Below are 16,465 nucleotides of genomic sequence, written 5' to 3'. Positions count from 1 at the left end.
CTTTTGCTTTTGATAGGAGTTTATCCCCGTCCTTGGTTCTGTCTTAGTCCTTTCTTTCTTCTTTTTTTTGGGGTTGAGTTATCTCGCCCTATATATATATATATGTACTTTTCCTTTTGGCTTATGCATATATCAGTCTTACTTTTCAGTTGTGGGTTGTACTGGGGAATGTTTCAGAACATATGTATATATATATATATATATATATCACAATCATTCCCGTATCATTACGCTTTCTTTTCTTAAGTTATAATTGTAGATTATCTGCAGCACTCTGATCTTACCTATGGTAATGTTACGAATGTGGTACTGTGAATGTATTAACTGCTTCTAGATCCGTGGGGTTTGGCGGATTGCCATTAAGCAATTTGGGTCACCTACCTAATCCTCCTAGGGGGTGGTTTAGGGTGTGATAGAAAGAGCTCGTAAGTCTGCTATATCTGATGACTATGTTGCTTATTTGCAAAAGCATGAATATGATGTTGGCATGGATTCTAATCCAATTACTTTTGACCAAGTTGTGAGTGGTCCAAATTCTTCGAAGTGGATGGTTGCTATACAGGAGGAATTGGATTCCATGTCAATTAATGGTGTTTGGGATTTGGTGAAATTACCAGGAGGAAGTAAACTGATTGGTTGCAAATGGGTTTTCAAGACCACGCGGGACTCCAAAGGCAATATTGAACGTTACAAGGCCAGACTTGTAGCAAAAGTATTCAACCAGAGAGAGGGCATAGATTACAAGGAAACTTTTTCACCGGTCTCGACCAAGGATTCTTTTAGAATCATTATGGCTTTAGTAGCACATTTTGATTTGGAACTTCATCAGATGGATGTCAAAACGGCTTTCCTTAATGGAATTCTGGAAGAAAATGTATATATGATGCAACCCCCTGGTTTCGAACAGACTGGTAGTGAGCGTCTTGTATGTAAGCTCAAGAAATCTATTTATAGTTTGAAACAGGCATCCAGACAGTGGTACCTCAAGTTTGATAAAGTTGTTACATCTTATGGTTTCAATAATAATCTGATGGATCAGTGTATTTATCTGAAGATCATTAGGAGTAAGTACATTTTCCTTGTACTTTATGTCGATGACATTCTCCTTTCCAGTAGTGATGTTGGTCTTTTGCATGTGACAAAATAGTTGTTATCTAGTCACTTTGATATGAAGGATCTTGGTGAAGCCTCTTATGTCTTGGGTATTGAGATTCATCGTAACAGGTCTTGTGGCATCCTTGATTTGTCTCTGAAAGACTACATTGAGAGGGTACTGAAAAGATTTAACATGCTAGCTTGTTCACCCAATAAGGCACCTGTTGTGAAGGGGGATAAACTTGTTACATCGCAGTGTCCACAGACTGAATTGGAACATAATCAAATGAAGAATGTTCCTTATGCATCTGCCGTTGGAAGTTTGATGTATGCTCAAGTTTGTACATGGCCTAACATTGCCTATATTATTAGTGTACTTGGAAGATACTTGAGCAATCTTGGTGAAGTGCATTGGGTAGCTGTCAAGAAAGTCATGAGATATCTACAGGGTACCAAAGATTTTATGCTTACTTACAGAAGATCTGATTCTCTTGATGTGGTTGGCTACACTGATGCAGATTTTGCAAGATGTCCAGATGACCTGAAGTATACATCTGGATATGTTTTTCTCATGGCTGGTGGGGCTATATCTTGGAAGAGTGTCAAACAGACACTTACTGCATCCTCTACTATGCAGGCAGAGTATGTGGCGTGTTATGAGACCATTGTTTAGGCATTGTGGTTGAGGAACTTCATTTCAGGGCTACATATTGTAGATTCTATATCTAAGCCATTGAGAATGTTCAGTAACAACTCAGCTGCGGTTCGTTTTTCTCATAACTATAAAAGCACTTTAGGTTCCAAACACATTGACATTAAGTTTTTTCTCGTTAGAGAGAAAATTCAGGAGTCATAGATCACAGTGGAGCACATCACTATCGATATTATGATTGTTGATCCTCTCACTAAGGGCTTGACTCCAAAAGTTTTCCAGGAGCATGTTACTAAAATGGGATTAGTTTGCTCTTTTGATGCACTTCATTAGGTGGGAGTTTTTGCTTATGTATTCAGTTACTTTTGATTTTTAGTTATCCCATCTTATTATTATTGTTCTCCAGAATACATGCATCTTTTTATGGCCATTTGCTTATGTGTATACACTTGAAGAATTGCCTCCTACAGAATAAATTGAGGTCATCTATGGTGTATTTACCTCATTCGGTATTCGAGGTTCCAGTTAATACACGCACATCTAGTTACTAGTAAAAGTCTCACTTAGATTGAGAAATGGTGCTAATGTTTTGGGACATTCGGATCCAGTCCCAATGAGCTTCCTTGGGCGAAGCATAAGCATTTTGAGTGACACTTGTGATTGATGAGACCTCCAATTTTTATCTTGTGTGGCTCATTCGGTTTCCTAGCCTGGACTAATTTAGAAATTGACATGTTGATCACGGTCTCATGCATTTCCATACCACACTCTCATACTGTACAGCCCAAGTCGGTGAGGCCACAAGCACTTTGACGTGTTAAGTCCCATGTCTCCTTAGATATGATGATCTGCACTATTAGGTGTTTGTAATTTCATTCAGACCAAGGCATCAGGTTTAAGGTATACTCCATTCAACACTATCTTTTGTGGCCATAATCAGTTTGTCTAAACCGAAGAGTCATTTTAAAAGTTTTTTCAAAATCAAAACTTGTGATATATGCAGCCCAAGTGGGAGATTGTAAGATTTCTATAAGGTGAGCTGGCATAGTCCCATTTTATTTTATTAAAACCGATTTAGTTGTGTTGATGGAAGTTACCTTAATGGTATGAATCCAGTTACTGTGGACCAAAGGAATTGTTTCCTTAATGGGAAGGAAACCCTAGTTTCTTTGCAAGGTTGGTCTCTACCCTCACCATTATAAATAGTTATCACTGGCCCATTCAGTGACTACTCTGAGAAAACCTAAAGACAAGTAGAAGAGGGGAGACTAAACCAACGTTTGTGTGCGATAGGGATCATAAAGAAAGTTGTAGGGTTCAAACCATGGATCCAGGTACGCCATTCACACCACCATAATTTATTTGTATGCTCATTGATCTCCATGAATGTTCACATGATTATTTTATCATCCTGCACTATTACTTGTTTTACTTAATCGAGGCAATAAGGTAATTTTAACATTACTACGCATTAACCATGTTACTCCTAACCATCATACATCACATGCATCTAGTAATGCGCATAAGCAAATATTACCCTATGTACTAACATGTAGCAAACCATATTAAGCAAATAAAGTAAGTAATAATATGGTAAGGTCATGGGATTCTCGAAGGTCTTCAACTCCTTGAAACTTGAGAAGCTCCCACGTGAAACTTTGTCTTCCTTGAAGTCACGTTCCTCTTCTTTCATCTCAAAGATTATCTCATGTCTTCAAGCGGTTACATCCATTGGACTTTAAAATTAAATTACATCTCATGAATTTAAAATAAAAATTAAAATTTTACAATCATTTAGAAAATCTTGGGAAACCAACCCTCCAATTATAGGGCTGCCCAAGGGGGATACAACCATTTAAAAAATCTTGGGAAACCAACCCTCCAATTATAGGGCTGCCCAAGGGGGAAAATTAAGAAGTGACATAAATATAAAACAACCATCACATACTTAATCCCATGATCATTCTATGCTACAAAACAAATGGTTAGATCAATTGCTCAAAATCAAAGTGCCAGTACTTCATGAATCTCATAATCCCACTTTTAACTCTTTAAAAATGATTCAAGTATCAACTTTAATACCCAACACTTGGATATGCAATCTATACATGATAGATAGGCATGTACTCAAGCAAGCATTGCATTCTCTATATTATCTCATAATAAAATGTAATGAGGGCAAAATTATAATTTCACACATATTTATTTAATTACATAATTTCAAGAACTATTCTGAAATTTCTTTAATTAAACGATGTTAGAATGAAAATGCATTTCAATTCTCATAAAACTCGATGTCCAATCAATTCTCAATTAATCACACCAAGTGGAACCTTAAATTAAAAATAAAATTTGCATATATTTCATTCAAAACATTTGTTTTTTATTTACAATTCGGGTCGGCCCAGGGGTCGACCCAAGTGGTCCAATCCACATGGACCGGCCCATGGGTCAAACCCATGTGGGTCGGCCCTTGGTTCGGCCCAAGGCTGAACCTTGTGGGTCTTATGGGTCCAACCCATGTATTAATAAAGTGAGTCTCATGGGTCAATTTGCAATTAAATAGAATTCTATTTTAATTTGGACTTTCCTAATCAAGTTAGGATTTCTATTTAAAATCAATTTTCATTCATGAGAGAAAATAGTTAGAGTTTGATTCCAAATAGGAAATCAGAATCTCACTCCTTTTAAATTCTCATTATATTGTGAGCAACTTAATTAAATTTAGATTCCTATCCAAAATAGAAAATTAATTCAAATATAAGTTTTCTATTCTAATTAAGCTATCTTGCTCACAAATCCAACTTTCCTAATCTAACTAGGAAACTTTGCTAAAAGTCCTATTATGTTCAAAACACAATTAAAGCATCTTCAAGCAATCTCCATTAAAATAGTTTCAACTAGAACTCCATTAATGGAGCTTACAAGATGAAATTTGACATGAAGAAGATGAACTTTTTAAATCTACATCTCATGCACACATAAAAAATTTCAAAAATCATCATCTTCCCCAACCCCCCATGGACCCTTTTTGTTTTTTTGAGATGCAAGGGCCACTGGCCACGCGGCGCACGGCAGCAGGCCGCTGCCTGCGTGCGCGCTGGCTATGGCCTGCACCCACGCAACACGCAGGGCTGTGCCTATGCATGACCGTCCACCCCATACCTGCTGACAAGCTGGTCAGCAGGCGTGGCTGGCATGCCGTGCCTGCTTGCCGCAGCTATCTACCGGCGGTTCCGGCTGGTGTGGCCTCTTCTCCTTTGTTTCATATATTGTCAACTTCGAATTTTGTGTACAATACTCAAAATTCAAAAAACCCAAAACACAATAATGGAGGAAGAAAAAGAAGAATAAGATTGCAAGTTGATTTTGACATGTGTTTAATGAAAAACCTACGCTCTTATGCCAATTGTTAGTGGCGGTAGAAGCGATGGAATTCTCATGTAATCACAAAATTTTATGAGCATGCAATCAATATATACATTAATGTACTAACCTCAAGAGGAGAGCAAGGTCACCTAGAACACTCAAATGGTGTGTTCCTCCAAAGGAATGCAACACTTGAAGAAGATCTCCCAAGCTTGCTTCACCTCCAATGGCCAATAGTGCTTGAGAAAGAAGAAGACTCTTTTTCTCTCTCTAAGCTCTCTCACAATTTTGTGCAAATTGTTCTAATGATTTTTTCTCTATCATAATCAATCATCCTTGGCCTTAGGTCTCTTTATATATATAGAGACCTAATTGAGGAGGTGGCAAACCTACGGTCCAGATCTAACCAAGTGGTGTGATCCTAAAGGGCAACCCATAAGATTATCCTAAATTGCACATAAAGACAAAACTTATCCAAAATCACAGTAAAGGACGATCCGACCAGGGCGTAACCTGAAAAACCCCTTGCGGCAGGTAATTTTATTACATTTTCTCCCCACAGTATTAACACCTATAATGGGCCATTGCAACCATGGAATAAATGTCATCGCCATAATTCCGGTCCATTATAATTTATCACGAGAGTATGGAGGACTTCGATTGGCCATAAAACTCTTTGAAAACTCTTTTTCAAAATATATTTAATTTAATATTAATAAAATAAAATACTCTTTGCAAACACTTTACAAAATACCAAGGCCTTGGATTTGACACAATCAAATTCGTCCACTCTCTTTTTGGTGTTCTCCCTTTACGGGCAGTGTAAACTTTATTGAGCATCACATCCATAACTATTTACATTGTGCACACCGAGCAGCCGATATATAGTCAGTCCTTTTGGTAGACATCAACCATTGACACACCACAAATGTACAGAACATAAATAAAATGGCAAGTTTCTCTCAAGTACAGAGAAAATAACTACCAAAGATCCCCGTTGCAACTGCAACTTGATGGTGAATAATTCGGGAATCCCCATGGATCATGTTCAACATGAAATGTGTCTATATTTACATTTTGGTCCAATCACTATTGTACGAATGTAAAATATAGCAACCGTAGAACAGATTGCCCAAATCTATCCGTAGTTGTGAACAAAACGGTTTGAATTGGGCAGATGCAATATACAATTATGACAAGCACATAATTAAATAAAACTAAATTAATTGATTTAATCAAATTAAATTGGGTTTGATGGACACACAAACATTACATTCAACAGATGTTTCTTCATCTGGCTCTTCTTCAGCATCCTGATGCCCTGGGTCCTCTTCTTCCCCACTACTATCCATAGGGTGAATTCCTTTGGTCGGATTGAAGTACGGGTCGCCGGTGTTGACATTACCAACCCAATTTTCCCACCCTTCCTTCATTCTTGGTGGACCGGCATAGGGGAACTCATCTTAGTATAACATGGGATCTTGAGGTGGATTCCCAAAGAAATCCTTGGTTAATGCCAGGTTCAGCCAAGCCATGTTCCTCAGCTCATGCAACATTCTCTGAAGTGCATCTTCTTCTGCAGGTAATTCTATCTTTTCAACTTGTTCTGCCAAATGGCCACACACCATATTCGGGAAGCTGGAAGTTCCTTGATACATGATGTCGTGGGCTGTGGATATTAGCTCAAGGATGTCTTGCACTTGATGGAAGATGTTCATGCCCCATCTATCGAAGTATTCTTCTTTGATGAACCATGCTCTTCTTGGATTTTCGGGGGACCTTTCTCCCTCGTTGCTGCTACTTCCCTCATTTTCAGGAGGTATGGGTTGGATGAGATCAGTTGGGTCTGTTCCATTATTATCTGCTCCAATATTGTTTATTGCAGTTTCAACGGAGAACTCATCTTCAGAATGTGACATGAAGTCTTCTTCTTCACTATCATCAGTATTTCCTCCCATCTGGATAAGGAAAGTGTCTCTAGAGAGAGCCTCGCCAATGGTGAGCGCAGATACGGCTTGGACCAAGCTTTGTATGACCTCTTCTATGATTTTCATATTATCTTCAAGTGGCTCTCCCCCAATGAGTTGAATGGGAACCGTTGGATTAGCGCATTCTTCTTCATCTTCTGAGTTTTTCATATACGCCATGTGGCTGATCTCATAGTCGGTGAACCCGAACTTTCTTAACTGTGCATGAGGCCCAAGGCTATCTAACCCATTCTCTAGGTATTCCAGCTTCATCGTGCGAGGGTCGGAGGCTATTCCCTTCCCTTGGTCACACTGATGCCCACCTTCTCTGAATTTTCCATTGCAGTTGGTTCTTGCACAATACACACATACCATCATCCTTTTTGCTCTCTTCTTCCGAGCGTATCGGCTTTGACCGTGAAAAGGTGTTGACTGAGCTTCAATCATTTCTCTTCTGCACATGTCTCTTAGGAAATTGCTGATGTTTGTTCTGGCTTCTGCTAGGAGGTCCATCTGCCACATGAGATGCACCTTATCCCTCCAAACTCTTAACTCCTTCAAGGGAACCCCTATGGGCTGAATCAGAGTGGTTGGGTCTACACCCATTGTCCCTTCTTCCAAGGCATTTATAGATTCCATGGATGATCCCGAGGAGTCAAGTTCATTTTCATCAAGCGAACCCTTTAGAGTAGTGAATGCTTCCAGTATCTCATGCCTCTAGGGGTAGAGATGCTCATGATATACTCCATGCAGGTTTTCCAGGATTATGCCTACTTTCTCTTCCTCCGTGAGGCGGGGTTGCATCTGGTCAGCTTCTTCCCAGAATCTTCTGACAAAGTCGGAGAATCCTTCATTCATCCTCTGCCTTAGAGCTTCCTACTCCTTTCTTTTCTTCTCATTTTCCTTGGTTTGGGCTGCTAGGATAGCCATGTAAATTCGAGAATCCATCAACTTCCTCCCTTGTCTTATAGGTTGGATCATGAATGTTGGGTCTTCACAAGGAACATCCCCTTGTAACATATTCACCTTATAGTTATATTGGGTTGTTGTTCCATTTTCAACGCTATCTTCCCTGCGTCGATCAGGTCTTGTATGGCATGCTTGAGGTATATGCATCTATCAGTCTGGTGACCTTTCTAATTATGATAGTGGCAGTGAAATTTTGGCTTGTATCCTGGAGGTGGATTGGCCAAATCTACATGCCTCGATGGTACGACATCCAGCATCCCTTCCCTCTTGAGGTTGAAGAATAGGCGAGTAGGAGTCATATTGCCAAAAGTAAACTATCTAGGAGAGACTGACTGTTCTGCTTGGATAGCCAATGATGCAGTGGCCGTCGGCAAAATCTTCTTTTCAGTGTACTGGCCAGTGGTGATTGCATTCACTTCAGGACCCTTCCCTCTTCCTACTTTGCTGTTCTTGTTGAGTTAAGATCCAGAGGCCCCCTTAGTCGAAGCCTGGCATGCTTTCCCTTGAAGAGCTTGTCTTCAATTCGCTTCCCTGTAGCTATGAGTGCTTCAAAGGTTTTGATGTGTTGACAGTAGAGGTTGTCATGGTACTCCCCATGTAAGTTCTCTAGAATCATTTCCACTTGCTTTGCTTCATTTGAGCGTTTCCACATCCTAGATGCCTTCTTGCAGAACCTCATAATGAAATTGGAAAATCCTTCGTCGGCTCCTTGCCTCAAGGTCTCCAACTCATGTCAAGTAATATTTACTTCAGTGTTATAAGAATATTGTTTGGTGAACTCCTTCACCACTGCCGACCAGCTTTGAGTTTGAGTTTGGTCTAATTGAGTGAGCCACCTCAGAGCTGATCCAGCCAATGAGTAAAGGAAGGCTTGACCCATTTGATTCTCTGTAAGATCCCATGACTTGGCCACAGAGATGAAGATCTTCAGGTGGGCTTTGGGGTCCCCTCTCCTGTCGAACTTGTCAAGCTTCCATTTGAAGTCTTCGGGTATTCTCCCCTTCGAGAAGAAGACCAAATCATCTTCTGGTTTTTCTACTGCTTTCCCTAGCACAGCAATCTCCAATTTTTCAACTTTCTCCCTCATTTGTTTCTCCCTTTCAGTCTCAGGGGGATTTTGTAGGGTGTTGAGGACCACAACTTCTTCTTCCTCTATCACCACCTTGGGTTGTACTTTGGATATTGGCGTCACCCTAGGTTCTCTAGGGATTTGTGCATTGTCTCCTTGAGGTTGACTCTGCATCTCCTAAACCATCTATGTGACTAGCTGCCTCATCTCAGTTATCTCTCCTTGCATGCTGACTATTTCTTAACTCAAAACTTCTCCCGAAGAACCAGCCTCTAGTGGATCCATGTTACTCGTGAGAGGAGGTGACCCTACTGGACTCTGCCTCATGGGACTAGAAGATGGACTGGGATTTCTATTGGATGAAGGGGATGGAGACTGGTGGAGGTGGGCCTGAGTTAATCGGCCTGCTTGACTGTCCCAAGCAGGCAACAAAGGGTTCTTTCATCGTGGAATAGTGCCTTGCAAGGGCGAAAGATTGTTTTAGGATTTTGTGGACAAACAAATTATCATTTGTTTTCTATTTCTTTATCTTTTTTGTTTATAATTTTTTTACATATGTATATATATACATATCTATGTTCTAGTTTACAAAGTAAATATACAAACAGTGGTTGGGTGGCGTGACGATCCGTTCCTGATCTCTTTGCTCCACTTCTGGCCATAAATCCTCTCTTATTCGATGGCTCCCAGAGATCGAATTAGGATCGTCACAAAGAGGCTTTTTCGAGGATCTTTCGACGGTCTATCTTTAGTTAATGTAGGGTACCCTCCATTTTGGGTTAATCGGAGCTCCATTATTGACATGATGTCTTGGGTGGTGTACCATTTTTTGAGGGACTATCGAGGCTACTTTTTTTTTATACACCATCCTGGACAATTATGTCGCTTTCATCGAGGGACTATCGAGGGACAAATGGAGCTCTTTCCCCTGATGGGTAAACTACATTATGGAGGATATACTATCAAGAACCTCGCTTTTCGGCCCCAAAGGTTTGCTACATTAGTTTATGGCGTATCCTAATCATATATGGTCTAATTTCCTACATGATGCATGCAATGGGTAGGCTGATAGGACATAAAAAGGTCACCCTTGACAGCACCTATATATCTATCGCTCGTGGTTGCAAACCGTCAGTACGTGGTGCTTTTAAAATACCTGGAGAGTAGGTCACACGATCTCAGAGTAATCAAACTAGTGCCCATTTTAAGTAGCAAAGTACCCAACGACACACTAGTGAATACCCTTGTCGGTACGATCTCAGAGTAATCAAACTAGTGCCCTTTTTTATTAGCGAAGTACCCCACGGCACACTAGTAAATACCCTCATTGGTGATTCTAAACTTGTGCAGTAAATATCAAGGGTTGTGGCTTCGCCACGAATCAACCACATCTACATATGGGGTCCAACAACTAACCACGGGGTTGTGTGTTTCCATGCGGTGTTGTGTGTGCATAATAGTGGTGGCAGAAGCGTGTATCATCCAATCTCAGAGTACTTAGTATGATGTGCCCCCACCTCTATGGGGGTAGAGGCACAACAGGGAGTACCCTCATCGTTTGACTTCACTTCGAACACGATGCATGATGCGGTTAGTACACAAAAGGGTTAGTCGAACATGTTATCAATCAATAATGCTGAAGGAAGAATATTCTTGCATTCAACGGTAGCATCTAGTATTGAAAGCTTGACTTCTTTTCCCCAGTGGAGTCACCACTGTGAGGATCCGTTCCCAGAACCGCACATTTTTTTCTGCAGTAGCTCGGAGGGTATTTTGGGGTTATGCTCCTCGGTTGGAGAGAGAAAGAATGTGTCTTCTCAAATGTTATGATTCATCGGGGGATGGGGGTCATATAATCAAGTGAAATGGAGTCACCACCTAGGATTAGGGCCTAGGACCCATTGGTGTAGCCCTGTGAAGGGCTACAGGACTTCGTTTGGTCTGGTCAGAGATTCGGGGTAAGTGGTCAGGTTACGAAAGTAGAAAGGTGTTAGGCACCCACCTCGCCCGGGTAAACCGGTCTTTCTACTAGATGCTAGTTTTCGAATGTTCTTCCTTCATAATGTCCTATTTCCACATGTACAGCTAAAATGATGCATAAACTGCTTAATTAAATTAACTACTGTAGTCATAATTTAAAAGTCGACATTGCTACTGAATTAAAATGCGATGAAAGAATTAAATACCTATATGCATTTAAACCAATGCGATTATACGGGATGAATTACATCCCCCAGCTTAGGTGGAGGCAAAAGACTGGCTTTGTCCTTTGTCGGACAAAGTAACAGCGTCGAAAAGTAATTACTTGGATGTCAGGCAGAATAACAGCGTCAAAAAATATTTGGGGAGTACTTACCCGGATGTTGGGCAGCATAACTGCGTACAAGTGTCGGGTACTAGGACCTCGGATAGAATAATGGTGTCGGAAAGCTTCAGAAACTAGGCTTATTCAAATATCGGGCAGAGTAACGATGCAGGGGCATCGGGTACTAGGACCTCGGACAGAATAACGGCATCGAAAAGTGCTTCAGAAACTAGTAACTAGGACGTCGGGTAGGGTGACTAAGCCATGGAGGCTTCGGGGTTTTGGGAAGAACCGGGTTAGGGAAGGCGGGTCCGAAAGACCAGGACTCCAGACAGAGGGACTAGGCTCGAAAGCTTGAAATCAAATAGGGGTAGGGCCCCGAAACTAGGAAAAAAGGAAAAAAATTGAAAAACTGGAGTGTGAGGGCATCGTGTGGGGTCATATCGGGAATGCGGGGGGACCACAGGTGGAAACAAGATGGAACACGGGGTGTCTGAGTCACCCTAAAGGAAAGGAGTATTTAAAGGGTATTGTCAGTCTCTCTGTCACGCCCCCATTCCAAGGGGTGACTAGGATGACATGCATCATCCTCTTTCCTACTAGGATCAATAACACAGTGTCCCAGTCTATAGTCAACAGTCAAGGACCAGCATAATGAATTCAAATTTCAGGAAAAGAAAGAATATTCCATTCAAAACAGAGTAAATACAAGCGGAAGCAATATAATTAGCAATTACTATATGTTTAGCTGGCTAGGTGATACAATAATAGTTTAACACTATTTGCCAATTGACCATGACGTAACTACTCAAAAGAATACAAGATAATTACAAACAAATGTTCATAATGGACATAAAGCCCCAAAAGAATCAAAAGAGGGGACAATCCCCAACAAAATCACGGCCCATAGGCACAATCATCACAGAGGCATCTGTCACCGTGTTCCTCTGACACAGCTTCGGGTTCCTCTACGTCAATACCATCATAATCTGTTGGCTGGGCCTTAAGACCAGTGAGATATCCACCATCTGCATCAAAATATAAAAGAGTGTGTACATAGGGGGTTAGCTCCATTGAGCCAGTGAGGGGAAGGGGAATGCACAAAGACAAAAATCATAAATAGTCCATGATGAATGTAATGTTAATAGATTTTCCACCTAACAAACAATCTAAGTCGGGGGTATATGCTACTCTGAAAACTCGGGAGACACTGTGGGTCACTTAACTTATCGCCACAATGAAACCTTTATTATCACCAGGGAGCCTACGCCGGTCGAAGCCACCAAGACCACCCAGTGGCGGACGCCGATGATCAGTGGTCATCCCTGACCTAGCCTTTCTCCCCCACAGGCAACAAGGAGCTTCGATCACCCAACACCTAAACACCTGTTGGTAAGGGTCGTAGCATAGGGAAGTGAATCCTAGCCGCAGATATACTACTTGCAAGTCCTATCATCCCGAGAGGTATTCCGGGTGCATCAACGTCCCATTCCATCTAGTACCCAGGTACCAGTACAGCACAACGCATACAAGGCAGGATGATAATTAATTAGTTTTCATAAGCATTTTTGGGGTTTCGACACTGGCATACCCGGCACCGTAACCCAATACAATAATGTAAAGTAAACATATCCACATTACATCCATTTGTAACCAATATAGTTTATATGCAAGGCTGCAGCATGTTCATAATGGATGCAAGGATAAGAGCAATTATATATATATATATATAACAAACCCAAACATCACCCAAAACCCACTCCCCAGTTGTTCGATTGTTTCTTGGGGTGTTTGATAAGATTTGCCTCGGTACACGTACTCCTATATAGGTTATGAAGTCTGGGGATGCATGAGAATAATGTTAGAAGAGTATAAGTGGGTCCCATGAAGGGTCCCAACTGTTAGTTTGAAGTTTAAGTCAAGACAACATGGGCGGACTCAGGGACGGAGGCAACCAGGTGAGTCCGTTCCTGGCTTCGTCCAAGCATATAGTGAAAATAGATTGGATGGATTCATGGATGGAACTTCCAGGTGAATCCGTTCATGCATCCGTCCGGACCCTGAGACATTCCCGAGAGGGAACAGAGCTACGAACGGAACTACCAGGTGAATCCATTCCTGGCTCCATCCCAGACAGTCAACCAGACTATACCGAACGGATTAACGGACGAAACCATGATGATGGATCCGTTCGTGGATCCGTCAAATCTCTTTTCGAGATTTGGAAGGATTTCCATCTCCAGCCTTCCATACATGAGACCACATGGTTCCTAGGGTTAGGGAGGTGAGTCCCAAGCTTTTTTAGGGTTCAAAGCACCTAGCCCAACATGGGCCTTATAGGATTTGAGGGATTGGAACCATCTCCTGGGTTTCCCAAACCCTAGATTTAGGTCTTGAGGCTTGGAATAGCAGTTCAAGCCATTCAAGTCATGAAAGGCATCAAGAGAGAGTGTCAAACCCTGCCCCTGACTGACTGGAATCTTGACTGAAGGACAGGAACTTCAGACATGGCATTCAAGCACACTGTGGAGTATCACTCCAGTGATTGAGATTGGTGAAGAAACCCTAGGCAAGTCTTCCTACATACCTGTTGAAAGATGGACAGCTGACCCTTACAACTACACAGCTTATAGCATAATGTACTGCCTGGACTCCAGGTATTCTCTCTCCTCTTCACATCTGTGGGACCTACCCCTAGAAATATGTGTAAAAGGACCTAAAAGGCATGTGGGTACAAGGCCCTGATCTTGGGTCAAACCCCTGTGCAAGCCCACAAAGTTTCAGCCTTGCTGAATTCTCTAGGCGATGCACTGGGCGATGCAGACATCACCCAGAGACATCGCCCAGAGTGCAAAACAGCATTATTTTAATGATTTGATTTGTGGGGACCACCCATATTGGACATGGGTACCCTCCATAGGTTGAGGGGAGTCTGAGGGACCACCTCATACCCCTGGACCACTGTGGACCCCACCAGTGTGCCCAGAATGGCTGAGAATGCAGTCATAAATGCATTCTAGAAATGGACCTTAGCAGCCAAGCAGGCCTTAGTCAAGCTAGGCCTATAAATAGGTGTACCTCAGCTCATTTTAGAGCTCTTGGTACTATTCAAATCATGGGAGAGAAAAGAAGAAAGAAAAGAGAGAAAAGAGAGGAAGAAGAAGAAGGAAGAGAAGAAGGAAGAGAGGGGAGGTAGCCTTGCATCCAAAGCCTGGATTCGAGCAGTCATAAACCTGTGTAGGTATAAAATTTAACCTCTAACATGCTGTTCATGTATTGCTGTTGTTCCTTACTTGATTCCTTGGTATTTTGATGAGTTTCTGACCTTTGGCAGCCCAGAACAGCTGGGAACGGCCAGGTACTACCTCAGATCTACCATGCAAACATGATGCATGGAAGATCTGAGTGTTTTACATTGATGTTCATACCTGTTTTACTAATCTGAGAACTGAAACCTGGCTGTGCATGGTTGCACTGCCCAGTTACACTGATAGCTGGCTATTTGGAGTCCTGAATCTTTGTCCTGACTACATGGGACCAAACCCTAAGTGGTAGCAGACTTGAATCAGTGTATTATACCTGTAATCAACCTTGCATGTGACTGAAACCAAGTCTGTGAAGTTGGAGAAATCGTGGTTACTATTTACTAGGCTGTTTGGGCAGCCTCTGGCAGCCAAGTGGTGGGCCCAGTTGAAAATCCACTTGGACCAGAGTGAAGATCACCCTTGGGGATACATGATACCCTAACATGCATGAGGGAAAGGTTTGGTCACTGCCCATGGTCAGCAACCTTGGAAACTCAGCCAGATTTTGTTTTTGAAATGTTTGGGCGATGCACTGGGCGATCCTGACATCACCCAGAGACATCGCCCAGTGAATGGAATGTTGCTGTTTTGATGCTCTGACTTGGGGGACCTCACCCATTGGCCATGTAACTGTGTGGGAAGGTGGAAAATGACCTAAATGCCCTTTCCCATATCTGTTCATATAAATAAATGCTTGGGAACCCAAGTGGGCCCCGTAGGACTTGGAAACCCTGGCTATGATTGGTCCTGCAGTACTGTCAAGTTGGGGACAGCCTTGTAAGCCTATTGTAACCTAGGGTCAGGTACCAATACTATAAATGACCATTTTACCCCTAGGCCACCATCTCTGGATGATACACCGGGATATAGGCCTAAGGCCCAGTGCAAGGCCCAGAGAACTCCAAGTGAAGACCAACTGTACACCAAGTCAACCCAGTGAGCTTAGATCAACCCTAGGACCTCCAGAAATAGGTTGGAATATTAAAATGACAAATTCTGATTTATATCTAGGATTTGATCCCGCACTCGAGGCCTACAGCCAGACTGCAGCCGAAACTGAAATTGCAACTGAGTTCTTATAACCAGACCCAGGTGAGTGAAGTATTATCATATATGCATGTATAACTGTATTGCTATGCCGGCAACTAAAATTCTTAATTTATTAATGCTGTGTTATTTAAATTCTGTTCAAATACTCAAATTACTACACATTGATTGTCTGTTGATCAACAATGTGATTCTTATCTGATGGTTGTGAATGTTAGACTAGATGCCGTAGTCAACTTGGAAATGAGGCCAGTGGTAGGCCGTAGTATGGGATACGATTGACACCGCCCGACTCATACGATGCCATATAGACATGGGGCTAGAGTTTCATCACCCGTGCTACGCACCCTTGCCAACAGGGGTTAAGGTGTTGGATAACTGTGAGGACTACCGTAAAACCCTAAAGGCATTTGCGCTGGGAAGCCTCGAGCTATAAGCTTGGGAAGCACCAAAAGGTGAATTTTTTGCGGAATGCCACATATGATGATTATGCACCGGTTTGGTGAATTGATATTGGGTTGGTTACCTCACAGGAGTTAATCTAGAGGGCCGATCGGGCTGACCTGGGTAGGGAGATGCTGGAGCCGGCTGGTCCTCTCCGATAACTCAATGGGTGTATCGTGGGAAGGGGTAACCAAGCCCACACCAGGGATACATGTATTGGGGATTGTAGTAGCACTAACCTAA

At 42.0% G+C, this 16,465-nt stretch overlaps 1 protein-coding gene across 1 annotated transcript; it reads left to right on the top strand.

The window, feature by feature from the left end:
* Positions 1–1,168: 1,168 nt before the first annotated feature.
* On the top strand, positions 1,169–1,768 carry LOC122650647 (secreted RxLR effector protein 161-like). Its single transcript, XM_043844043.1, has one exon. The coding sequence runs from the start codon at positions 1,169–1,171 to the stop codon at positions 1,766–1,768; it is 600 nt and encodes a 199-aa protein (XP_043699978.1).
* The last annotated feature ends 14,697 nt before the right edge of the window (positions 1,769–16,465 follow it).

Source organism: Telopea speciosissima, chromosome 2 (genome assembly GCF_018873765.1).
Source record: "Telopea speciosissima isolate NSW1024214 ecotype Mountain lineage chromosome 2, Tspe_v1, whole genome shotgun sequence".
NCBI lineage: Eukaryota > Viridiplantae > Streptophyta > Magnoliopsida > Proteales > Proteaceae > Telopea > Telopea speciosissima.
The sequence above is the reverse complement of the archived record's forward strand: the minus strand, read 5'-3'. Positions and strand labels throughout refer to the sequence as shown.